This window comes from Pseudochaenichthys georgianus, chromosome 7, assembly GCF_902827115.2.
Source record: "Pseudochaenichthys georgianus chromosome 7, fPseGeo1.2, whole genome shotgun sequence".
In the NCBI taxonomy this organism is placed as follows: Eukaryota; Metazoa; Chordata; class Actinopteri; order Perciformes; family Channichthyidae; genus Pseudochaenichthys; species Pseudochaenichthys georgianus.
Window position 1 is genome coordinate 20,114,148 of NC_047509.1, and position 18,942 is coordinate 20,133,089.

Below are 18,942 nucleotides of genomic sequence, written 5' to 3' on the forward strand. Positions count from 1 at the left end.
ACTATGATTGATTTAGAAAAACTCTGAAGACATTTGTTTCATTAAATGATTTATTGACATTTACTTTTTTCCCACCATGGTTTCTCTTGATACCAATAGTATTTACCATAACGTTTGTTTTTCATTTAAATTACATTTATAATGTTTTACTCACATACACATTTATTGTTAAATCTTCTTATTGCAATAAACAAGAGTAGCCAGAATGAGTCAGGTATTGCTACAGTTCGCCATACAAACTCTTTGTCCCCTCTGACAATGAAATTCAAAAATAACTTTATTGGCAAGACAAAATTACACCAAAGCCTCTCCATCTCTCTCTGTCTCTCTGATATGAGAGAGGCTGAGGGCAGAATAAGGCTAAGGCTAGTAGCCTAAACACAGCTAACATGAAATACCTTCCCAGAAAGTAGGAATCTAACATTTATTTCCCATAATGTGAATAATGAGGATGAAATAGTGGGAATAACCACAGAATGAACATATCCGCGGTGCTGCTACTTGACGGACCTACCAGGGACAAGACTGCACTGTGTTGATTTGGCTTATTGATCAAGATTCGAGAATCCAGGATGACTGATCAATATTTTCAAAACAAAACATGCAGGTTTTTGTCTCCATTATTGTATTAGGCCACATTATAGCTCCAGGTTGCCTTTGTCTCAGATTGTAGAGAGGTGGGGATAGAGTAGGTCCCAACACACACTAAAATACATATGGTACACACACCAACAGGAAAGAGAGCACAGATCCTGGAATAGTATCTTACTCACAAAATGAACTCGGCAAAAAAAGTTTTGTTCAGCAAAAAAAAGAGCACAACGGTGGAAGCTATCAAGTCAGCTTCTTCTTTAAGTCATGGCATTTATAATGATCCTCAGGATTTTCACTTAAACACATTTCTCACACACACAGAAAAAAATGCAACTCAGATTCAACTGAAAGTAAGCATGTTGAACAATTCTAGCTTTAATCCCTTGATACCCGGTGTTGTACCCTGTTCCCCAAGCAGAGATTACCAAAGTAAAAAGGCCCTTTAATATGAAGGGTCGGTCCGTAAGCCCAGCTACACCCCCCATCTCCCTTTCGAGGGCCTGTACTCCTCATGGAAGAACAGAAAAGGCTGTCAGCTGGTGTACTCCCAGTTTATACATGACTCCAGAAAACATGTCACAATGATAACAAGTTACTCTGATAAAAAATGGCTCATTGCAATATTCAGACAAAGGTAAGACATTAGAGCTCATTGCTTCTCAATGAAAGGGCACAGTGTACATCTCGTTCAGAAAAGGGTGATGTCGAGCAAAAAAGGTTTACTGCCGCTGCTTAGCTAGCTTCTGTCTGTCAACTGCAGAGTCAGGTGGTCTGCTTACACTCTGTCTGGGTCGACTCTTATATAATCCACCATCCTATCATTCCACCCTGCAGTTTTTAACATTTGCTACCTACAAAAATATTGTTATTGGGATTCCTATTTTGCTCTTTTGTATGTGTGATATAAATGAAAACCAACAATCCGAAGCAAACAAAACAAAGTGCTCACCAGTCTTTGTAAAATAAAACAAATCATGGTGCATTTCATGGCTTTCACTTGTAAGACGGAAAGAATCGTAGATGCTTCCAGCCGGACGTCTCGGCTCGCAGGCCTCCGAAGCCTCGCTGGGCTTCTGGCTTGGTTGTCACTCCACTCAACTTCCTCTCTTTAATTTGTTCGCTTTGAGCATTATGGTTGCCACTGTGATGTGCCCCCTGCTAGACTCATGTGAACCTTTGGAGATGGGGGAGGTGAGAAAGAGGAGGAGGATACAGCAGCTCATGGAAGAATTCAACCCAATGATGCAGAAGCCTGACCTTGCAGGATCTCATAACGAGGCCGCATGCAAAAACGTCATCAATACATCAGTACAGAGGGTCACACCTAGTCATACCTCCCCACCTACACAGTGAATCAGCCTGCGAATAATGACCACGGTGAAGTGAGGAGGTCAATAACTTTCCTTTTTATAGCTTAATATGAACTGACGTCTCACCAAATAAATATATGAACTATGCTCTCTCATACCTCTCTCATGACTGTAAGTACAAGAACAGATTCTTGCCACCGATTAAAGCTACAAATATAGATCATGTATCAAATACTGCAGTACAGTATGTACCAATGCATCTTCTGCTGGTTCTCACATCCTTTTTCCCCTTAAGTGAGGCCCTTCTCTGACTGATATAGATGTTGACACATGTGCCCTGTAGCGTTTTTTGTTGGTGCAGTCTATTTTAAAACAAAGATTTGTTTGGGCCTGTGTGCGTCTGCATGCTGCCGGAGGTCAATCCATCCTCCGACCCGTGCCAGCCCTCCTCTCACGGGGGTGTGCAATACCCCACAGTCACTTTTCTGCTCTTTTAACCCCCTCCCACCATCAAACTACCACCTGCCTGTCAGACAAGTGATGTTGTATCTAGCAAAGACCTAATGTCACAAAGTTGTTGGCCTCTGGCGCAGAAGGGGTCATGGTTAGTGCTGTGAAGGTCACCACAGCTACATGTGCCGCAAACAGCGAAGACCGATTGAAGCAGCTACCCTACTGACATAACATTATTGTCTTGGTTTTGAGGTGCATAGGATGAGAAGAACACGTTGAGTCGTGATGACAGGAGAAAACCAACCGGGCCCAGAATAATTTTGTAACACTACATGTGGTTTAATGTTTCTTGAAAGGTCTGCATGAGTTTGTTCTGTAGCTATTGAGGCGGCCATGACAGGGCCACAGTGCAAGGGAGAGGAACCAGGGGTGGTGCGAGATGTTCAAGGGAGTTCAATGCATAATGAAAATGTTCTCCTCAGCTCAGTCCATCCACGGATCACTCAGAAGTCTTTGAAATGGAGGGAAAGTTTCTGGTAAAGGGAAGAAACACAATTTAACTCATTCCACCGCTCCTTTCCCTTGCATTTGTCTAAGTTCAATATTTAAATGGTTGGATTTTTTCCCCTTATCAATTGCTGTTTGTTGATCATGTTTGTATCTTCACAGTGTGCTTTTGGAGTGGCTGTTCCTGACTGGCCCAAGTCAGGGGGTGATTAGTCAGTAGGGGGAGAACAGTATCGGCCCGTGGGTGGTGCGCATGGGCCCGGGCGCGGGTCTCAGGATGGCGTGGCTGAGAGGCGGGCCTTGCAATAGGTGATGGTGGTGGTGGTGCCCCGGAGCTGCTGCACGGAGAGCCAACTGGTTCGAGGACGCTGCAGCGGCCATTGCTGCAGCAACAGCCAAGGGGCTGGGCAAAAGCCCTGCACCCAAAGCTTTGGAGAGATCTTTGGAGAAGGTCAAAGAAGACTGCAAACAGACGGGGGATCACAGCGAGACACAAGACAAGAGAGAGAGAGAGATACAATTAGTTCCAGAAGTTTAACACATGGAGGGGAAACAGATATAGACCTCCCTCTCCAGACTATTTTAATTTGTAGTAATACAGATGTTTCATTAAAATGAGGAGGTCATAAAACAGTAAAACTGGCAGGCTTTTAGAAAGAAAAAAAACACACGCTCTAACCACTACAAGGCACTGTGGACCTCATGTTATCCATTATCGTTCTCTATCTGATCTGTGTCACAGGAGAGGTCAGAATTCCGTTAGTTACCGTCAGATCAGCTATCCTGTGCTTCTTATGTCGGCTGAGGAGGGGATTAGGCTTGCCTGCCATGCCGTCCCGGTGCCTTCGACTTGATATGTGCTGCAAGGAGGGAACACAGGAACACAACTTATTATCAATTGTGAAAAACAAAGGGAAACATTTGACATTAAAAAGGGTCAACAAATGACAAAACACCACATATCTTTGACTCTTTACCTCTTTTTGATAATGAAGACTTTACAATGTGCTCAAAAGAAAAAGGGTATTTCTTCCATTGTTAAATAATGTTGGTTATCACAAAACACTTGGCATTAAGTCATCTCAAGTTATATTGTATGTAATGTACTTTAAACATAAATAACAAATCCAAATAATTCATAAATACATGCACACTTTCTCCCTCCTACCTGTTTGAGTTGCAGTTCAGAGTTGACCCGCACATTGCAGATCTCACAGTGGAAGGTTCGTTCCTGAGTGTTGGGGTCCACCGGCCCCCCCGCCTGCTCTCCAATGGGCTTGGGGCCCAGACGAGGATACGCCTTGATGGGGCCCAGCCCGCTCCGTGCCTCCAGGATAGTTTTGTGTTTGGTACCTGCAGGCAGACACACAACAGCAATGTCATCAACCAAGATGAAATTACATGTTTTGAAGCTAATGGAATAAAATGAAATAATGCAGTGGAGATGCATCACTATTTATAACATACGAGTCATGCCGCTTCGACCTGTCTGAAGTTAAATGAGTCTGGACAGCATTTCTCTGAAACTCATTACAGTGATGCCGAAATAGTGACAAATATCAGGGCATGAAAGAAAAGAAAATGTATGTTTCTATAATAAATGACATATGCTCAACATACAGTACAGAGCGTGTCTCTGTATAAAGTTGTTGTGGTGCGTTTCTACCACGAGAGGGCTGCAGTCAGACAGCTGCTGGAAGACGAACTCAAAGGCCTCTAATGATACATTAATGCTACAATAAGTGTTCAGTGGAGTGGGTAAGATACTACAAACGGTGTGCAGTAACGTATATTACCACATGTACCAACATCATTGACAGCGCTGTACTACTGAACCCTTTCTGTCAAATTCAATAGACTGTAAATGTCAAAATGGGAAATTTAAGACCAAGTTATAATAGGAAGCAGGTTTGTCTGGTTGGAATGTGTAGGGCTGAGCATGACACCTGTACTTTTTACTCTTTCACAACATATTTATGTAATGGCATAGCATCATTTCAACAAGCCATAAAAAAGCATTGCTTTTTGTAATACGAACGGGAAAAGGAGTTCATATAACACTTGATTAATTCTACAGAGTAATCAAAATAGGGCCTCGAGTCAATACAGAAGGGTTTGTTTAAAACTATTACATCCAAAACACAACAGATGTGTTTCTTGGCAAGAAATGTATGGTTACGTGTAAACTCAGACCTATTAATGGTCACCCTGCTATTATTCCAATCAAGACTCCTGCCAGAATAACAACTTACTCAGCAATTCAAAGAAGATATTCACTCAGATGTTGTCATAAAATATTTCCACCTGCTAAAATGTTCTTTACAAGAGATTCTAAACTGTGGGGGTTCATGTTTCATGCATATAAATGAAGTATTTCCATGTGCATTGTTTTCTTAATTTGAACAAATCCCACCCCAGGGGGCTGCATTTTCAAACACAGAGAGATGTGCTGTGACACATGGCTTTCCCTTAAAAATGGTCTGCAGTACACCAAAGAGTGTGCCAGAATGCCCTCTCATTAAATAATCACACATTTTATTTTATCCATGGCTGAAACATTTAGTCATGCGCCCCCATCGACCTCTGAGCCTCTCTACCCACGGAGTAAAACATCTCAGTCTTCAGCTCTGACTTTGACTGACTTTCTAAAATCCCTTTGAACACAGTTAAGGTTACAGAAGAGAGAGAAATGGTTGGGCTGGGGAACATGGAGTCTGTGGGCCGGGATGACGGATTTCGTTCGGGGGCCAGAAATGTGCTCTTGGGTTGTCTGTTTTTGCCTTTGTTCTATTTTGGTCTGACAATGGATGGCCCAGTGGAGTTGTTGTCTTTGTAAGGTTGACTCTTCGTGTAGACCTGCACACAAGGCACATTTGAAAACACAGAAATACGTTGACTGTAAACTGTTGAAATAACATTACGCACACATCATTCTTTCTCTTGTTTTGTCTTTTCTGCTTTCTAATTCAGTGCCATGCACGCTGCTCATGTCTGCATGACATATGCTTTCAGTTTTTATCGCTGCTAACACAGTTCTGATTTTGAAAACAAGTGAAGGCGATTGTTTCCAGATTGTTTCCTACATAGACTTGTAGACTTGTAGCTGTTTCAAGTCTTTGCCATTCAGGGGTTGCACTTTGGAGCCAGACGACAGGCTGTGACGCGGGGGCTTGTTTATTAGCTGTAATCCACTGTACTGTTTTGTGTGTGATCTCTTTTGATACTGACATGTGCGTGTACTTTGTAAACATGCTAGGAGGCAGATGTAACACAAATGTATTGTTGTGAAGGTGTTAGACTGATATACAATCAATTAGCGCACGATAAAGCATACATTCCAAAAGCCTTCCTGAGGTTAATCTAACAATAATGGTGGCAGTGATTGCACTTTTATTGATTTATACTTTATTAAACCTTAAGAGGTATTTGTTGGCTGCTTTATGTCTGGCTGAGCTCTTTGCACCAAACATTACTCAATGCAAATGGATACAGTTACATACTTGGCCAGTCCTTCATTGTCTGATGTGTCTCAGTAGTTTTTCTAATGTGTAGGAGAGTGTATACATAATAAAGAGTGGAGGTCCGCAGATACAAACTGTCCTCACAGGGTCACAAGGTCACACAGAGAGCCAAGTTGGTAGTGCATACAGGATTAAAGCAGGCAGCAGCGGGCACCTCAGGGGTAAGACAAAGACAGTGCAGTCTGACAGAATGTTAGAGCTGGTATTGTAGTGAGCTCAGCCACATAACATATTTTTCTCTTATTTCCTCATGCAGTGGTTACCCGTATGAACCATCCTCCTCTGAAGCTATCTCAAGTGGAAGGCTTCAGGCTATGGGGAACAGTTGTTATGCTGCGTGGTGCAAAGATAAATCATGAATGTTTGAGTGGGGGAGTTTTTTTTTATTTATAAATGCGTGGGTGAAGTAAGTGGGGTGTGTTAGCAGGGTGCAGCATGGAGAAAGTACGCACACACACACACGCACACGCACACGCACACGCACACACACACGAGGCACCTTGACAGAGCTTCAGTAGAACAGTGCTCGATTACATAGGTCAAGCCCGTCAGTGTCAAACAGATCAGTTATCTGCTGATCACTGTTATTCTCATACCCCCTGCTGGCAGGTCATTAGCTGTGATGGAACCTACAGTCAGGGCATATCTCACTGTGTGTTTGTCTATCTGTCTACAACTTTGAGGAACCAAAAGTAAGCGAAATAATGACAATATGTGTTATTTTAAATTACAACTGACTGATTCATTTATATATAAATATTTACGAGAGAATGTGAAAGCACTTTAATAGTAAACCAGTGTTTTCAATTAATTTCCTGTCAGAAATAGACACGTTTTGTTTTCTCTGTGCCTAGTAATGTCTTATTGTATTGACATTATCTACAAGTGTATTGTATTTACAACCATTTCACATTTTTCATACTTTTAAAGTATTTATTTTAACCCGTTAGAGAAAGTCATGATATTTAGAAGTTGCTACATTTGTCTTTCTTGGCAAAATTCCTAGGACACAGGATGTAAGACATGTTTTCTCCAACAACAGCAGCAGCAGTGTGGTTTGAGTAAACAGAGAATAACCAAACATGTTTGAAAAGATAGAGGGGAGAAAGTTCACTCCACAAACTCATATTTAATCCCAGAAGCTCCAAGATCACCACAGTTTATTCTCCATGCTTTGATTGCCAGCGTGTTGCTGGACAGAGCAGAAGCAGTATTTCAATGGAGCAGAGCTCATATAATAACCCACCTTTGTTGTGGGCCTCCAGCTGTGACAGGGAGTTGACAGCCACCTTGCACAGTGAGCAGTACAGCAGCTTCTTGGCCTTGTCCTCCTCTGTCTCTGGATTGGACGGGCAGGGGGCCGTGCTGCCGACGGCTCCTGAAACAGGGGGTCCAGACCCAGGCTGCTCTGAGCTGGGGCTGCCAGTGCCGCAGCCGGGGGAGGATGAGGACGGTGGGATCAGAGGAGGAGTGAGGGTGGGCAGGAGGGGGCACACTGAGGGCATGGAGCAGTCCATGGGTATGGCAGGTGGGTCGATAAGAGGGGTAAGGGGCCCCGGGGCCAGCAGGGGCACGGTTAATTGTGACAGAGGTCGTGTTTCATCTAGAAAAACAAAGAAGAAATATAATTGAAGTCAGATACAGTGCAAAGAAAAATCTAAGAACAGATTTTGTGGTCTAAAAGTACATAACTCAAATAATAATTATTATTGACTTCATTGTCCTTAAACTCAGCCATGAAGCACATTCCCCCTGAAATAAACGATATGCCTTGCTTAACCACATGACTTACCACTCCCAGTTAAATCTGCTGCGTAGATCAGACAAACCAACATAAAGCGCTTGCAGACGGAAGGGATTTTTATTTCCTTTATTGGCTATAATTGGTTAGAAAGAGTTCCTTTTAATTTAAGTTATGTGAAGTGGATCAGAGGAGGACAATGTACTGTATACCCCATATGTGTCAACGCATGGCCACGTGTTTAATATGTTTGAAGGGTTTTTGAAGTTTTCAAGCCACTCTTTCACTGATGTGGTCTCATCTGATTAAATATTTCCGAGGAGAGGAATTGGAAACAGATACCACAGCCTGTGCATGTTCTGACTCTTTCCAACACACCTGTTGTTTTTGGCTCGTTTGAAGAGGAAATGGCACTTGCTTTGTCACAGTGCGAACCATGAAGTCCAAAGAATATTCCATTGAGTGAGATCTCCTTTCGCTCTCTGCTCACTTTCTCCTCTTCTTGTCTTATTGTTGCATGTGGTTCACTTTGTCTTGTTTCAACATGTTTATACATTATATTTCCAGACATATGTTTCTGGTCAGCCACTCCCCTACGCAATGCCTTCGGTATTCACTAAGCAATGGGTGTTGGCTGAAAAAAGACCCACCAGAACTCCCCCCATCAGAAGACCCTTCTCCACAGGATGTAGTGCAGAGGTTAGGCAAGGGAAAGCCCCCTGGATTATGGTATTAAAGGGGTCACATGGAGTATTTTTTGGGAGAAAACAAATATTGACTTTAACTGCTCAATTCCATTTAAAGGATTTCCATAAGATTGGTCATTTTGGCACATGGCAGTCAACAGGGGTTGTGATTATGTTAAGCTATGGTGACAATGTGGTCATTTGTCTAATGTATCTCTGGCTACTCCAATGCATTTCGGAATAAGACATATATTTGTGAGTGCTTTCCATTCCATTGCTATCCAAGATCTAAATTATCTTTCTTTCCATATTCTGGAAGTTTCCAGCTGCAAATATGCTGGCTGTATTTGTTGAATCTATTTGTTGTTAAAAAGGGAAAAGAGAAGACCTTACACCGACTCAATATGGCATTTAGGAGTCCATAAACCAGGTCTAGATCAGGTGCAGTGTAAGGGTAAGTGCTTTATGGAGAGGTTTTTGACTCACAACATGCTTACTGTAAGTTGCCACATCACTGCCTGAGCTGGTTGATTGCAGAGTTTAAACCTACAGGAAGGCGGAATGATCGAGAAGTAGTTTGTTTTTTTCTAGTATTGTTTTAAAATGTTGCCCACACACAGAGACGTACTCATGCACATGGCTTTATTGCAATGCCAAACCCCTAATCTGGAGGTCCGCAACATGTGGCTTGAGTTAAAATCAAGTGTGGAGGAGTAGAGGTGGTAGGCCAAATAGTAATTATGGATTTCGTGATCCATGATGGCCTGGAGGTCTGTCGTACCAAACCATCACATCCAGGCCCTGCTTCACCTCATACCACAGTGAATGCCTTTTGCACTCAACCCCCCCCCCAGACCCAGTTCAGCTTGAGGCTAACCCCGCGGGGCCTCCATAGCCGCAGTCATTCAGTGTCTATGTCAGCAACACAAAATTACAATCTCGCTGAGCAGCAAAGTGTTTCCCTTTGTCTTATTTACTGACTAAAATGAAATGCATGTAAGACTCATTCTAGATTTGCTATTCTCTCCAAGTGGCGGGGATAAATTGCTATGTTTTTCTTGTCCTGAGAATCCAACTGTCAGAGTTATTTGAATCCCCAGAAAATGAGGATATACTGTAAGCCTAATCAAACATTGATAAGGAAGTTAACGGACCTTCCCTGAAAGCTGGCCTCATATCCAAACAGAGGAAGGCATTATTCATTGGGAGAGGTCAGCAGAGGGATATAACTCAGTCCAGATGCTCTTCCCTATAGCCTGGTGTGTCTGCATTGCCTTAATCCACCTCAGGAAATTAAAGCTATGTATAGTATGCAGTCTCTGGGGAGAGGGTATGTTGATAGAGCCATGGGATTTAATAGAGACTAATTCAGACCAAAACCACTTCCTTTGTTTGCAGCACAAGTCAAAGTTCATCCTGATTCCTTAAAGGCAGAATGAGTAGGATCTTTCAGTTGCCGTTTGTTAACACAATATTCAAAGTTGGCCCCTCCTCTGCGGCTCAACAACACGAGAAGTGCACGCCCCATGACCATAGATAGAGATATGTGCTCGCCAGAAGGTGAAAGTCAACCCCCTATCGATTTGGAACAAGCTTTGTCTGCTTGCTGTTTCGCTTCACTTTATTTACATTTCTTCATCGCTGTGCCACGCATCTTTGTAGTATCCTCTTTGATGAGTGCTTACGATCTGGCATTGGTTTACTACGTGTTTATATGTTGACGCCAAGGAACTTCCCCGAACACAACAACATATGAACATACAGGGAGAAGGTGCCAGGTTCTCCACCAATCACTGAGAGCAGTTCATATTGTACAAGTTTAAACATTTGATCTGCCTTTAAGTGTTAAGCATTGTCTTTTTGTGATAGCTTCTTGAATATGTAAGTAAATATCTGATTGTAGGGCGTAAGATATATTATAAAACAGTGCCTAAAAGCTATTTGTTGCAGCAAAGAATGTAAGAGATCTCCTAGCATCCGAAACCAGAAACAAGTGTGCTTTTTGTTGTTATTTAAATTGTAATGTTGAAAGCAGAAGAACATGGTTATTGCCATTATCAATCCTGGGTGCAGGGGGAACGTTGTGCAGAGTTGGATATGCTTTGTTTATTTCACACGAGGAATGAAAGATGTGCAATTTAAACCCAGTAACAGATGACAGAGACTTGCTTTCGTGTGAGATACTTTATAGCAGAACTGGCCAATTGACTTTGTGGTTACGATAACTTGTAGGTCCATGTTTCTATGTGTGTCTGTTTGTTGTGTGGAATTGTTTTTGTGTGTGTTTGTGAGAGAAAGAGCTATCAGGATTCAGGGCTACTTAAGCAGTATGACGTTATGACGTCTGCCACCAGAGCCTATTCTTAATGATTTAAGATGTAAGTAACCTAATGCTGCCCCAACGTGAGCCGATCCTCATTTATAATGCAGTTTGGTGCCTTTTTCCAGAGCACACACACACACACACACACACACACACACACACACACACACACACACACACACACACACACACACACACACACACACACACACACACACACACACACAGCTTATGTTGACTATTCAGGTTGATTTAGTCAAATAGCTTACTTTAGAAGAAAACTAAAACTGCTGAATTCCCTGAAAACTCCAAGACTAACAACAAATATAGATGGAGCGTGAAAAGCACATCAGCTCTGTGTAACTTAATACTAAAGTAACCTCATAGCCATGCAACCCTAGCCTTCACATGAAAGTCATCTGTTTAATTGAACTTGTGTGTGTGTGCGCCTGTGAGTGTGTGTGTGGACTAAAGAGTGCTATAATGTCAGGGTGGTTTTAACATGGCCCTTCATTAAAGTAGGAGTGTCAGACAGCAGAGGGATGGCGAGGGAGGGAAAGGGGGAGGGAAGAGCAGAGTTTCTCTACAACTAAACAGCTGTCTCTCCGTCATTCAGCCAAACCCCTCGGCTCAGCAGACCAAATCCCCCAAAGCCACGGGCCTCCTCTGTAGGGGCAACTATGACAGCAAACTATATGAGTGCTATAAAACTTGAGACCTGTTTTGATAGCCATGAGGTTAAAGAAACATCAGCACTGACATGACTGACCTTTCACTGTTTCAGCCATCAGCAAGGTCACAATAAGTCCTGATATACTGTCATCACCGCTGGATGCATTTGATATGGTAATGAGAAGTGATGCAGTGTAAGGTTATCAGACCAAACTACTACACTGCATCATATTTGAATGTCTCAAAGGAAATATTTCAGAAAATCCTTTGCAAAGAGATCAGTCACAAAAAAATCCACAACAACAACTGCTCGGTGTTTTAGGAGATTTGCACTGAGGGACATATTCTCCTCTTTCTTCCATCCGTGTGCTTGCACTGGCCTGACAATATTGTTTGTGTATGTGTGCATGCATTGTATTTGTCTTTGTCCGTTTCAGAGTAAATGCCCCAGAGTGACCAATGTTGATGTTCTCAGGCTAAAACAGTGTCCCTTCTCCCGCTTGCCCAGTTGAAGACACACACAGCTGCCTGAGTTCTGTCCCCCTACCATGAAGCCGAGGGACAGGATCACACTGAGCACATGCATAAACACACACATTCACAAACTCACAAGCGACCGTGCATGCGAAAGACCATGAAGTGACAGAGTTCTAGGGTCACGAGAAAGAGGCTTGGATGGAAAAAGGCATTCTTTCACATGTAGCTACTTTCGGATGTCGGTCATGGCAGGCTTGTTTTGGCTCCTCACTCTTTTGGAGTTCGCCACGGGAAGTCTTACTAATGGCGACAGGCCTGGAGCTGGTCTCAGATCCCCCCCTTGAGGGAAATAGAGTGAAAAGGACTGGCCCTCCTACTACTCTGAGATCAAATACTATAAATTGTGTGTTATTTTTGTGCATAGAAAAAGTCTCAGGTGCATGCTAAGGTCTTTGCTCTGGTAGGATGTTGCATTTTGGCCTTTACTGGACCTGTGTTTCCTCTTTTCATTTAATGTGTTTGCTCTATTCCCTCCTGTGAATACTAGTGCAAATGTCTGGTAAACAGTCGGCTACAGAGACCTCTGTAAATGTCACCAAAACATGGCCGGTCTATTGAATGCCTAGTGTTTGATCCAAGGACAGAGTGGTGACACTGAGGGAATGGAAACTAAATCTGTGTGGAAAAAAAGACAAGGGCAAAGGCACACAGCACTCTCCGTCTGAATTATAGCTCGAAATAGGAAGATGAGCAAGACAGGGAGAGAGAGAGTAACACTGAGACAACAGAGACAGCGCTAAAGAGATACTGCTAAAGAAAGAGCTTGCAACACCTCGAGCACTTCCCTACGTCCTTACTTACCAATACATTAATCGTGAAAAATAGTGAATTACTCTTCATTAAATTCAGATCATCTGCTGTCTTTGTGCTTTTAGATGCTGGATTAGATGCGTCATCTTTATTTTTCTCAATAAGTCTTTGCACTCATTACCACCACCCTGGGCTCAGGCAACATGGTCTACTTTGACTCGGTGGCAAATGGTATTGCACTTCAATCACTCACTAAGAAGTGTACACACACACACACACACACACACACACACACACACACACACACACACACACACACACACACACACACACACACACACACACACACACACACACACACACACACACACACACACACACACACACACACACACACACACACACACACACACACACAGGGGGGATTCTTGAACCACCATGTTCAAGACCAACTCACCTGCTCACCGCCTAAATAGAAGGACACTAAACCAGTTTAACATAGCTCAGCAGACAAAGCATTGCTGTGGTTGGACTGGACTAATATGAGAATAGACTGTGGTACAGTAATCATGCTTTTACTTTGATCAACCTGTCATTCAGAAAACGGGACACCTGACATCTGGTATGGTTGGTCTCTGTGCTACTCAGCTGTCCAACAGATTAGATCATTTAACGTTGAAACCCTTAGCCAAAAAGGCCTATGACCTGTATGAATAATGCAATAGTATCACTGATGACAGTATACATTTACTATACTATATATAATATTTGGCCAAGTAGCTAACACTAACAGTTGTAAGTATGTTGCTTCTTTTACCAGCATATACAACTGATTATATTCAACTAAATTAGTCAGAATACATTTATATTTTGTTAGGTTTGTGACAGCGTTTTGTTTTAGGCTTCTCAAACTTGTTTTTAGATAAAACAGTTCGTATAAACTCCCCTTCGGGTATCTGATCATAAACTGTTCTCATCAAATACACCACGACTATCAAACTGTAGTTTATCCATAGTGACCCAACGCTTTAAAGTTATTTTTTAAATGTACTTCAATGTGTCCAAGGTTACAGAAGGAACGCATTTCTTTCTCCTGAATTTCCCCACAGGGAAAAATAAAAAGGTCCATCTTATCTTATTTTCAATTCAAATACACTTAATCTGTTGTTACAAATAGTTATGTCGACATGAAGCAGATAATCAAGCATAAAAAGTCCTGGCACCTAAAGGTCTGGTTTGATGAAAGAATGCGAGTGAATATGTGAGCCCTTTTAAAGTGCAAATAGTTTTGTGTGACTGTAACCGTTGGCCATAAGCTCTGCTGCAACCCTGTCGGACCACACAGAGAGCCGAGATGCTCAGAACAACAAACTGTAAACCCACTGTGATTAGATGCCTTTGTTATTCTTGCATATTTTCCACTTCAATTTTCAGTAAAACGATAAGCCTTTAAACATCCCACACAGATTCTGAAAGGTTTCTATTCCTACTGTTTTTATAAATCATACCATGTTTTATATTTTCTGCTGTCTCACCCGCTTTGCTGGGCTCGTTGTCCGTGGCGGGGCCAAGGGCGCTGGGTGGAGAAGGGGAGGAGGTGGGGGGCACAGTGTGAGGCTTGTCCCCCTCCTGAGGGCGACTTTTAGAGGTCTCGATGCCTTTGATTCTCCTGGCATGCCGGTTTCCTTTGTAATGGGCTTCTGCCTGGCTCTATAGGGGAACATGGACATATACATGTTATGGTGTGAGTGAACAACAATGCCAATAGGTGAATACATATTGCAGGCTGGATTAGAGTCACTGTGACACCAGCACACACACGGTCATTATTATTCAATGTACTCTTGGGACTGGAGCCATAAAAAGCAGGAAGATTTACAGTGGATAAATATATAACAAGCTTTGGAACAAAAAGGTGCAATGATGCAGAGACATTTGAGACATTGACCTCTCTGCCCCTCTTGTGCCTTTGTCATCCTATTGTCCAGTTTGCTAATTAACAATACATTATCATGAAGCTCAAAGTCTTGACATACATCCTCTGCAGTCTAATTCTCTACATACAAACTTGGCTCCAGCTTTCATTACTACAACCATGCTGACAGACATGCAAAGGGAAGGTCAAGTGTGGGTCAGTGGGATGCCACACTATCTGCCTGGAGGGCCAATAAGTCACTCCCTGACAATACACACATGTTAATATTCTAGTCAGAGCGGAGCACGACTCATGACATTTCCCTGTGTTTGATTTTTATATTTGCTGTTGTAATTTATTGTCTTCTGTTTGCGATTGTAGTAATGTGTTATTTATTATTTGCATGTACATTTGTATTTGGCTCGACCAAAAATCGTTTTAAAATGTGCTATATAAATAAAACCTGATTTGATTTGATTTGATAGAAGTAGACATTATCACTGAGAGCCTCAGGCAGACATGTGCTCCTGAAACATAAATATGGCCTTCAGCTGCTGCCTAACAGGGTCAGGCTCAAATACAATCCCAGACCTATACATACAGACTCTGCATGCAAAGACCCGGTCTGAAATATCTCATAGAAAGATAAAATGTGGATCCGGACCCTGAGTCTGGAGGTTTCCATGGACTGGTGGTCTTTCTGCATTCCAGCAGAGAAAACAATGGGCAGAGATATATTACAGAAGCTAGTGCGGCTAATCTCCTGATGAAAGGCTAGCTACTAGCTAATGTGTTTGTTCACAGAGTAAACAACAGAGGCAAGTCATTCATCATGAGAGAGACAACAGGGGAGTCTGGATGTACTCTGTGTATGTTTGTGTGTCTGCACAGAGGTATGTGAGTCTGGAGCAACATGGCGGATGAGATTCAGGGTTGCTATACTAATCTGTCGCCAGTTAGTTAAGCTTCACCGTTGACTGTTGAAAAAAAACACAGAAACACACACAAGGAGTATTCATGTAACCATAGTTTCCATCTGTTCGCCCATTCTTTATCTCCCCTTTATCGTTGATCAAGTAAGGGGTGGGAATTAATAAGCATTTGCTTCCTCCTACTCCCTTTCGAACACATATGATTTTTTATTATTAATATGAAGACTTTTTTTGTATCATGAATGTGGATAAATACTGTATTTTAACAATACGTTATTCTGTTATTTTTTTAATCTGTTCGAAATAAAGATGGAAATGAAATCATGGCTCAAGTGTCGGCCTGTTCGAAGCACAAATAGGCTCTTGCTAATAGGGACACTTTATATCAGATAGTTCCCTGCTGTCTGAAGTATGTTGTCTAAGCAGAAGTGTCATGCCAGTCTGTCCTAGCCAAATATTTTTTCTATCGAGGGACCAATGTTGAAGATGATTATTAATTTGCTGGATTACAGTTAGTTGCCAGGGAGAGTCATGTTTTTCAAATCGCCTGGCGGGTAACAGGTGCTGAAAGGCTTGGACAATTTTAGACATCACACTGACCACAGGCTCAGACGTAGGGATAGACTGGCAGAGGGCAGTCGGTGATGAGTAACGTCCCTGAGCCCAGTCATGTGTGCTTTTTGTATGTGTGTGTTTGTGATGGCATCCAGGACGTGATCTGGCACGGTAAACCTGGGGCGAGGACTGAAGTGATTTAGAAGATAACATGTTTCTTGTAAATCTGGGCTCTAGATATAGCAGACCCTCTGTAACTGACCCTGTCTTAAGTAGCTGCTTAAGCAAAGCCTGCAGATCAAGGTGGAGGGGGCTGTGGGTGGAAGAAGAGGGTGTGTCGGGAGGGCTGCTAAAAGAGAAGTGATTTCTCAGATAGAAAAAAGAAACAAGTGGAGATAGACGGGTGCAAGATGGTTTCTGGAAAACCTGCCACAGAGGCTCTCTTAACCTGTCCAACCAAGTCAAGGGGATCAATTGTCAAGCAGCTGAGTATCAGTGTGAGGTCCTGGATGGAAAGAAGTGAAAGGGAATGAAGAAAATGTGAAGGAGGTAAAAGTGTGTAGCCAGGAATTTAAAAAAAGACAAGGAAAAGACAAGGACGGTGATGTAACGAGCTGAGAAAGAAGAGGGGAATAATATAAGAGAGACAAATCTTAGAGAGAGGAAAAGTTGAAATACGCATCAACCTCTGTTTCATTATGTAAAGGGCTCAAACTGAACAAGTGTCTTCCAGCATGACTACCAATCTGAGGGGAAAGCAGTGATTTCACAGACTAGCTCCAGCTGCAGCTCCAGATGAGACAAAAGAGGAAGAAAAAAGAAGAGGAAGATAAAAGTGAAGAGTGAATAACAGATAGACTGGGACAATACACAGGAAACCGAGTATAGTGAGAGTACGAAAAGGGACGTACATCAGCCGATAGTGTTGCTGCAGCAGCTGTGACGTTGGTCAATGCAGCGCGGCAGAGTCTATGATGTCACTAATGCAGCACGCCACCAAGGTTATTGTGCATAAACCACCGTTTAACACCTCGCACCACGACACGAAGCAAGGGCAGCCGGGCAAAAACCCACCTCGATAAATGTTGTCCATTCCTTTCCCTCTAGGTCTCCTCTTTCCGACTTTCCCAAGATGCATTGCGGCTGTCAGAGCCAGACATTAATCTATGCCCTTGACAAATGCATCTTATAATAAGTAGTGGCAGGCAATTTTAGGCATTTCCACACTGTAAATAATGCAGCATTAGAGAGGGAGACATATATAAAGGGGGGTGGGGGTTGCTGCGAGAGAGACATGCAGAGAAAGAATGAGGAACAGAGAAAAAGATCAAATGGGGATGCATGAATGATGACAAAATGGTGCGTGAAATGAGGGGAGCACGAGGTGCAAGCTAGAAGGCAGAGCTGGATCCTTTGAAGACAAATACATTGATCATGACATTACATGGCAAGCCTCCTCGCATCTCCTTGACCTAAACAAACCAATCAACTCACAGATGGCACATAAAAACTGAGAAACGTCAACAACAAGGGCAATATAATTATCTTTTTTTTCTCAAGACAGAGAAACAGACTGGATAAACGAGGCGGGGGAAGCAGCACAGGATTCTTCGATGTGTTTCCCTGTGTCCTATTTTCTACCATGAAATATTCATCCCGACTTGACATGATGTAAAAGAGAACAGTGTGGTTGGGCAGTCGTTCCATGGCGATATAAAGGACAGTTTTTCTCCAGCCGAGTTAGTAAGACAGCACAAGTGACACAAAAGTTTGACATTGCTGATATACTGCAGAGCCTGTTTTTTTCTTGTGAACACTGGCAGCAAAACTAACAATGACAGCAGAGAAGTGCTGTAGTCCTGCCCATCAAAATCATAAGGACTCACATTTGTGAGATGTGTACTGTATGTCCTTTATCATTCAGGAGCCAGAAGGAATGCCAAGGCAGCAGTAGGTGTCAGCATTGTTACAAAGAAGTGCACAAGTAAACCGAACTAGAGCTTCAGAGGGGACTGAATGCTCATGAAACCTAAGAATATGCCTCCAAATAAGTATTCTAGTTTTGGAAAGTCATGCCTGTTTTTTCCTCCTACAGCAACTGGTTAATCTCTTTTACTGCATACATATGTTATGCCATTTTTTGATTGTGAAAGTGATCTTAGTCTGTTTATTGTTGTAACAATGTTTTTATAAGATAATATAAGATGGACCTTTATTATGCTTTTATGCTACCTTATGCCAAGTCTCTCTTCAATGAACAAGAGAACGAAACAAAATACAAAAGGAGCCAGTCATATGTGGAGTTTCCCTAAATCTTTCATAGTGTTGGCACTGTAAGGAGGAGGGATCTGTCCATGGTGAGGCAGATTATAGCCAGATATCACTCATATGTCAGAAAACAAATAGTGCAGCCTCCTGCTTTAAACATGATTTGTCGTTCCACTCT

At 42.5% G+C, this 18,942-nt stretch overlaps 1 protein-coding gene across 3 annotated transcripts in view; it reads right to left on the bottom strand.

Annotated features, from left to right (window-relative positions):
• Positions 1 to 259: 259 nt before the first annotated feature.
• Positions 260 to 18,942, bottom strand: part of znf385a (zinc finger protein 385A) — a 54,073-nt gene continuing 35,390 nt past the window's right edge. For 2 of the 3 annotated variants that reach the window (XM_034086919.2, XM_034086921.2), the window contains 5 exons: positions 14,603 to 14,804; positions 7,632 to 7,988; positions 4,033 to 4,217; positions 3,632 to 3,724; positions 260 to 3,326 (listed from right to left, as the gene is read on the bottom strand). In XM_034086919.2, the coding sequence (XP_033942810.1) occupies positions 3,078 to 3,326; positions 3,632 to 3,724; positions 4,033 to 4,217; positions 7,632 to 7,988; positions 14,603 to 14,804 (1,086 nt within the window). In that variant the 3' untranslated portion in view covers positions 260 to 3,077. The remainder of the gene's footprint in view (positions 3,327 to 3,631; positions 3,725 to 4,032; positions 4,218 to 7,631; positions 7,989 to 14,602; positions 14,805 to 18,942) is intronic. The other variant, XM_034086920.2, reaches the window with a different exon arrangement.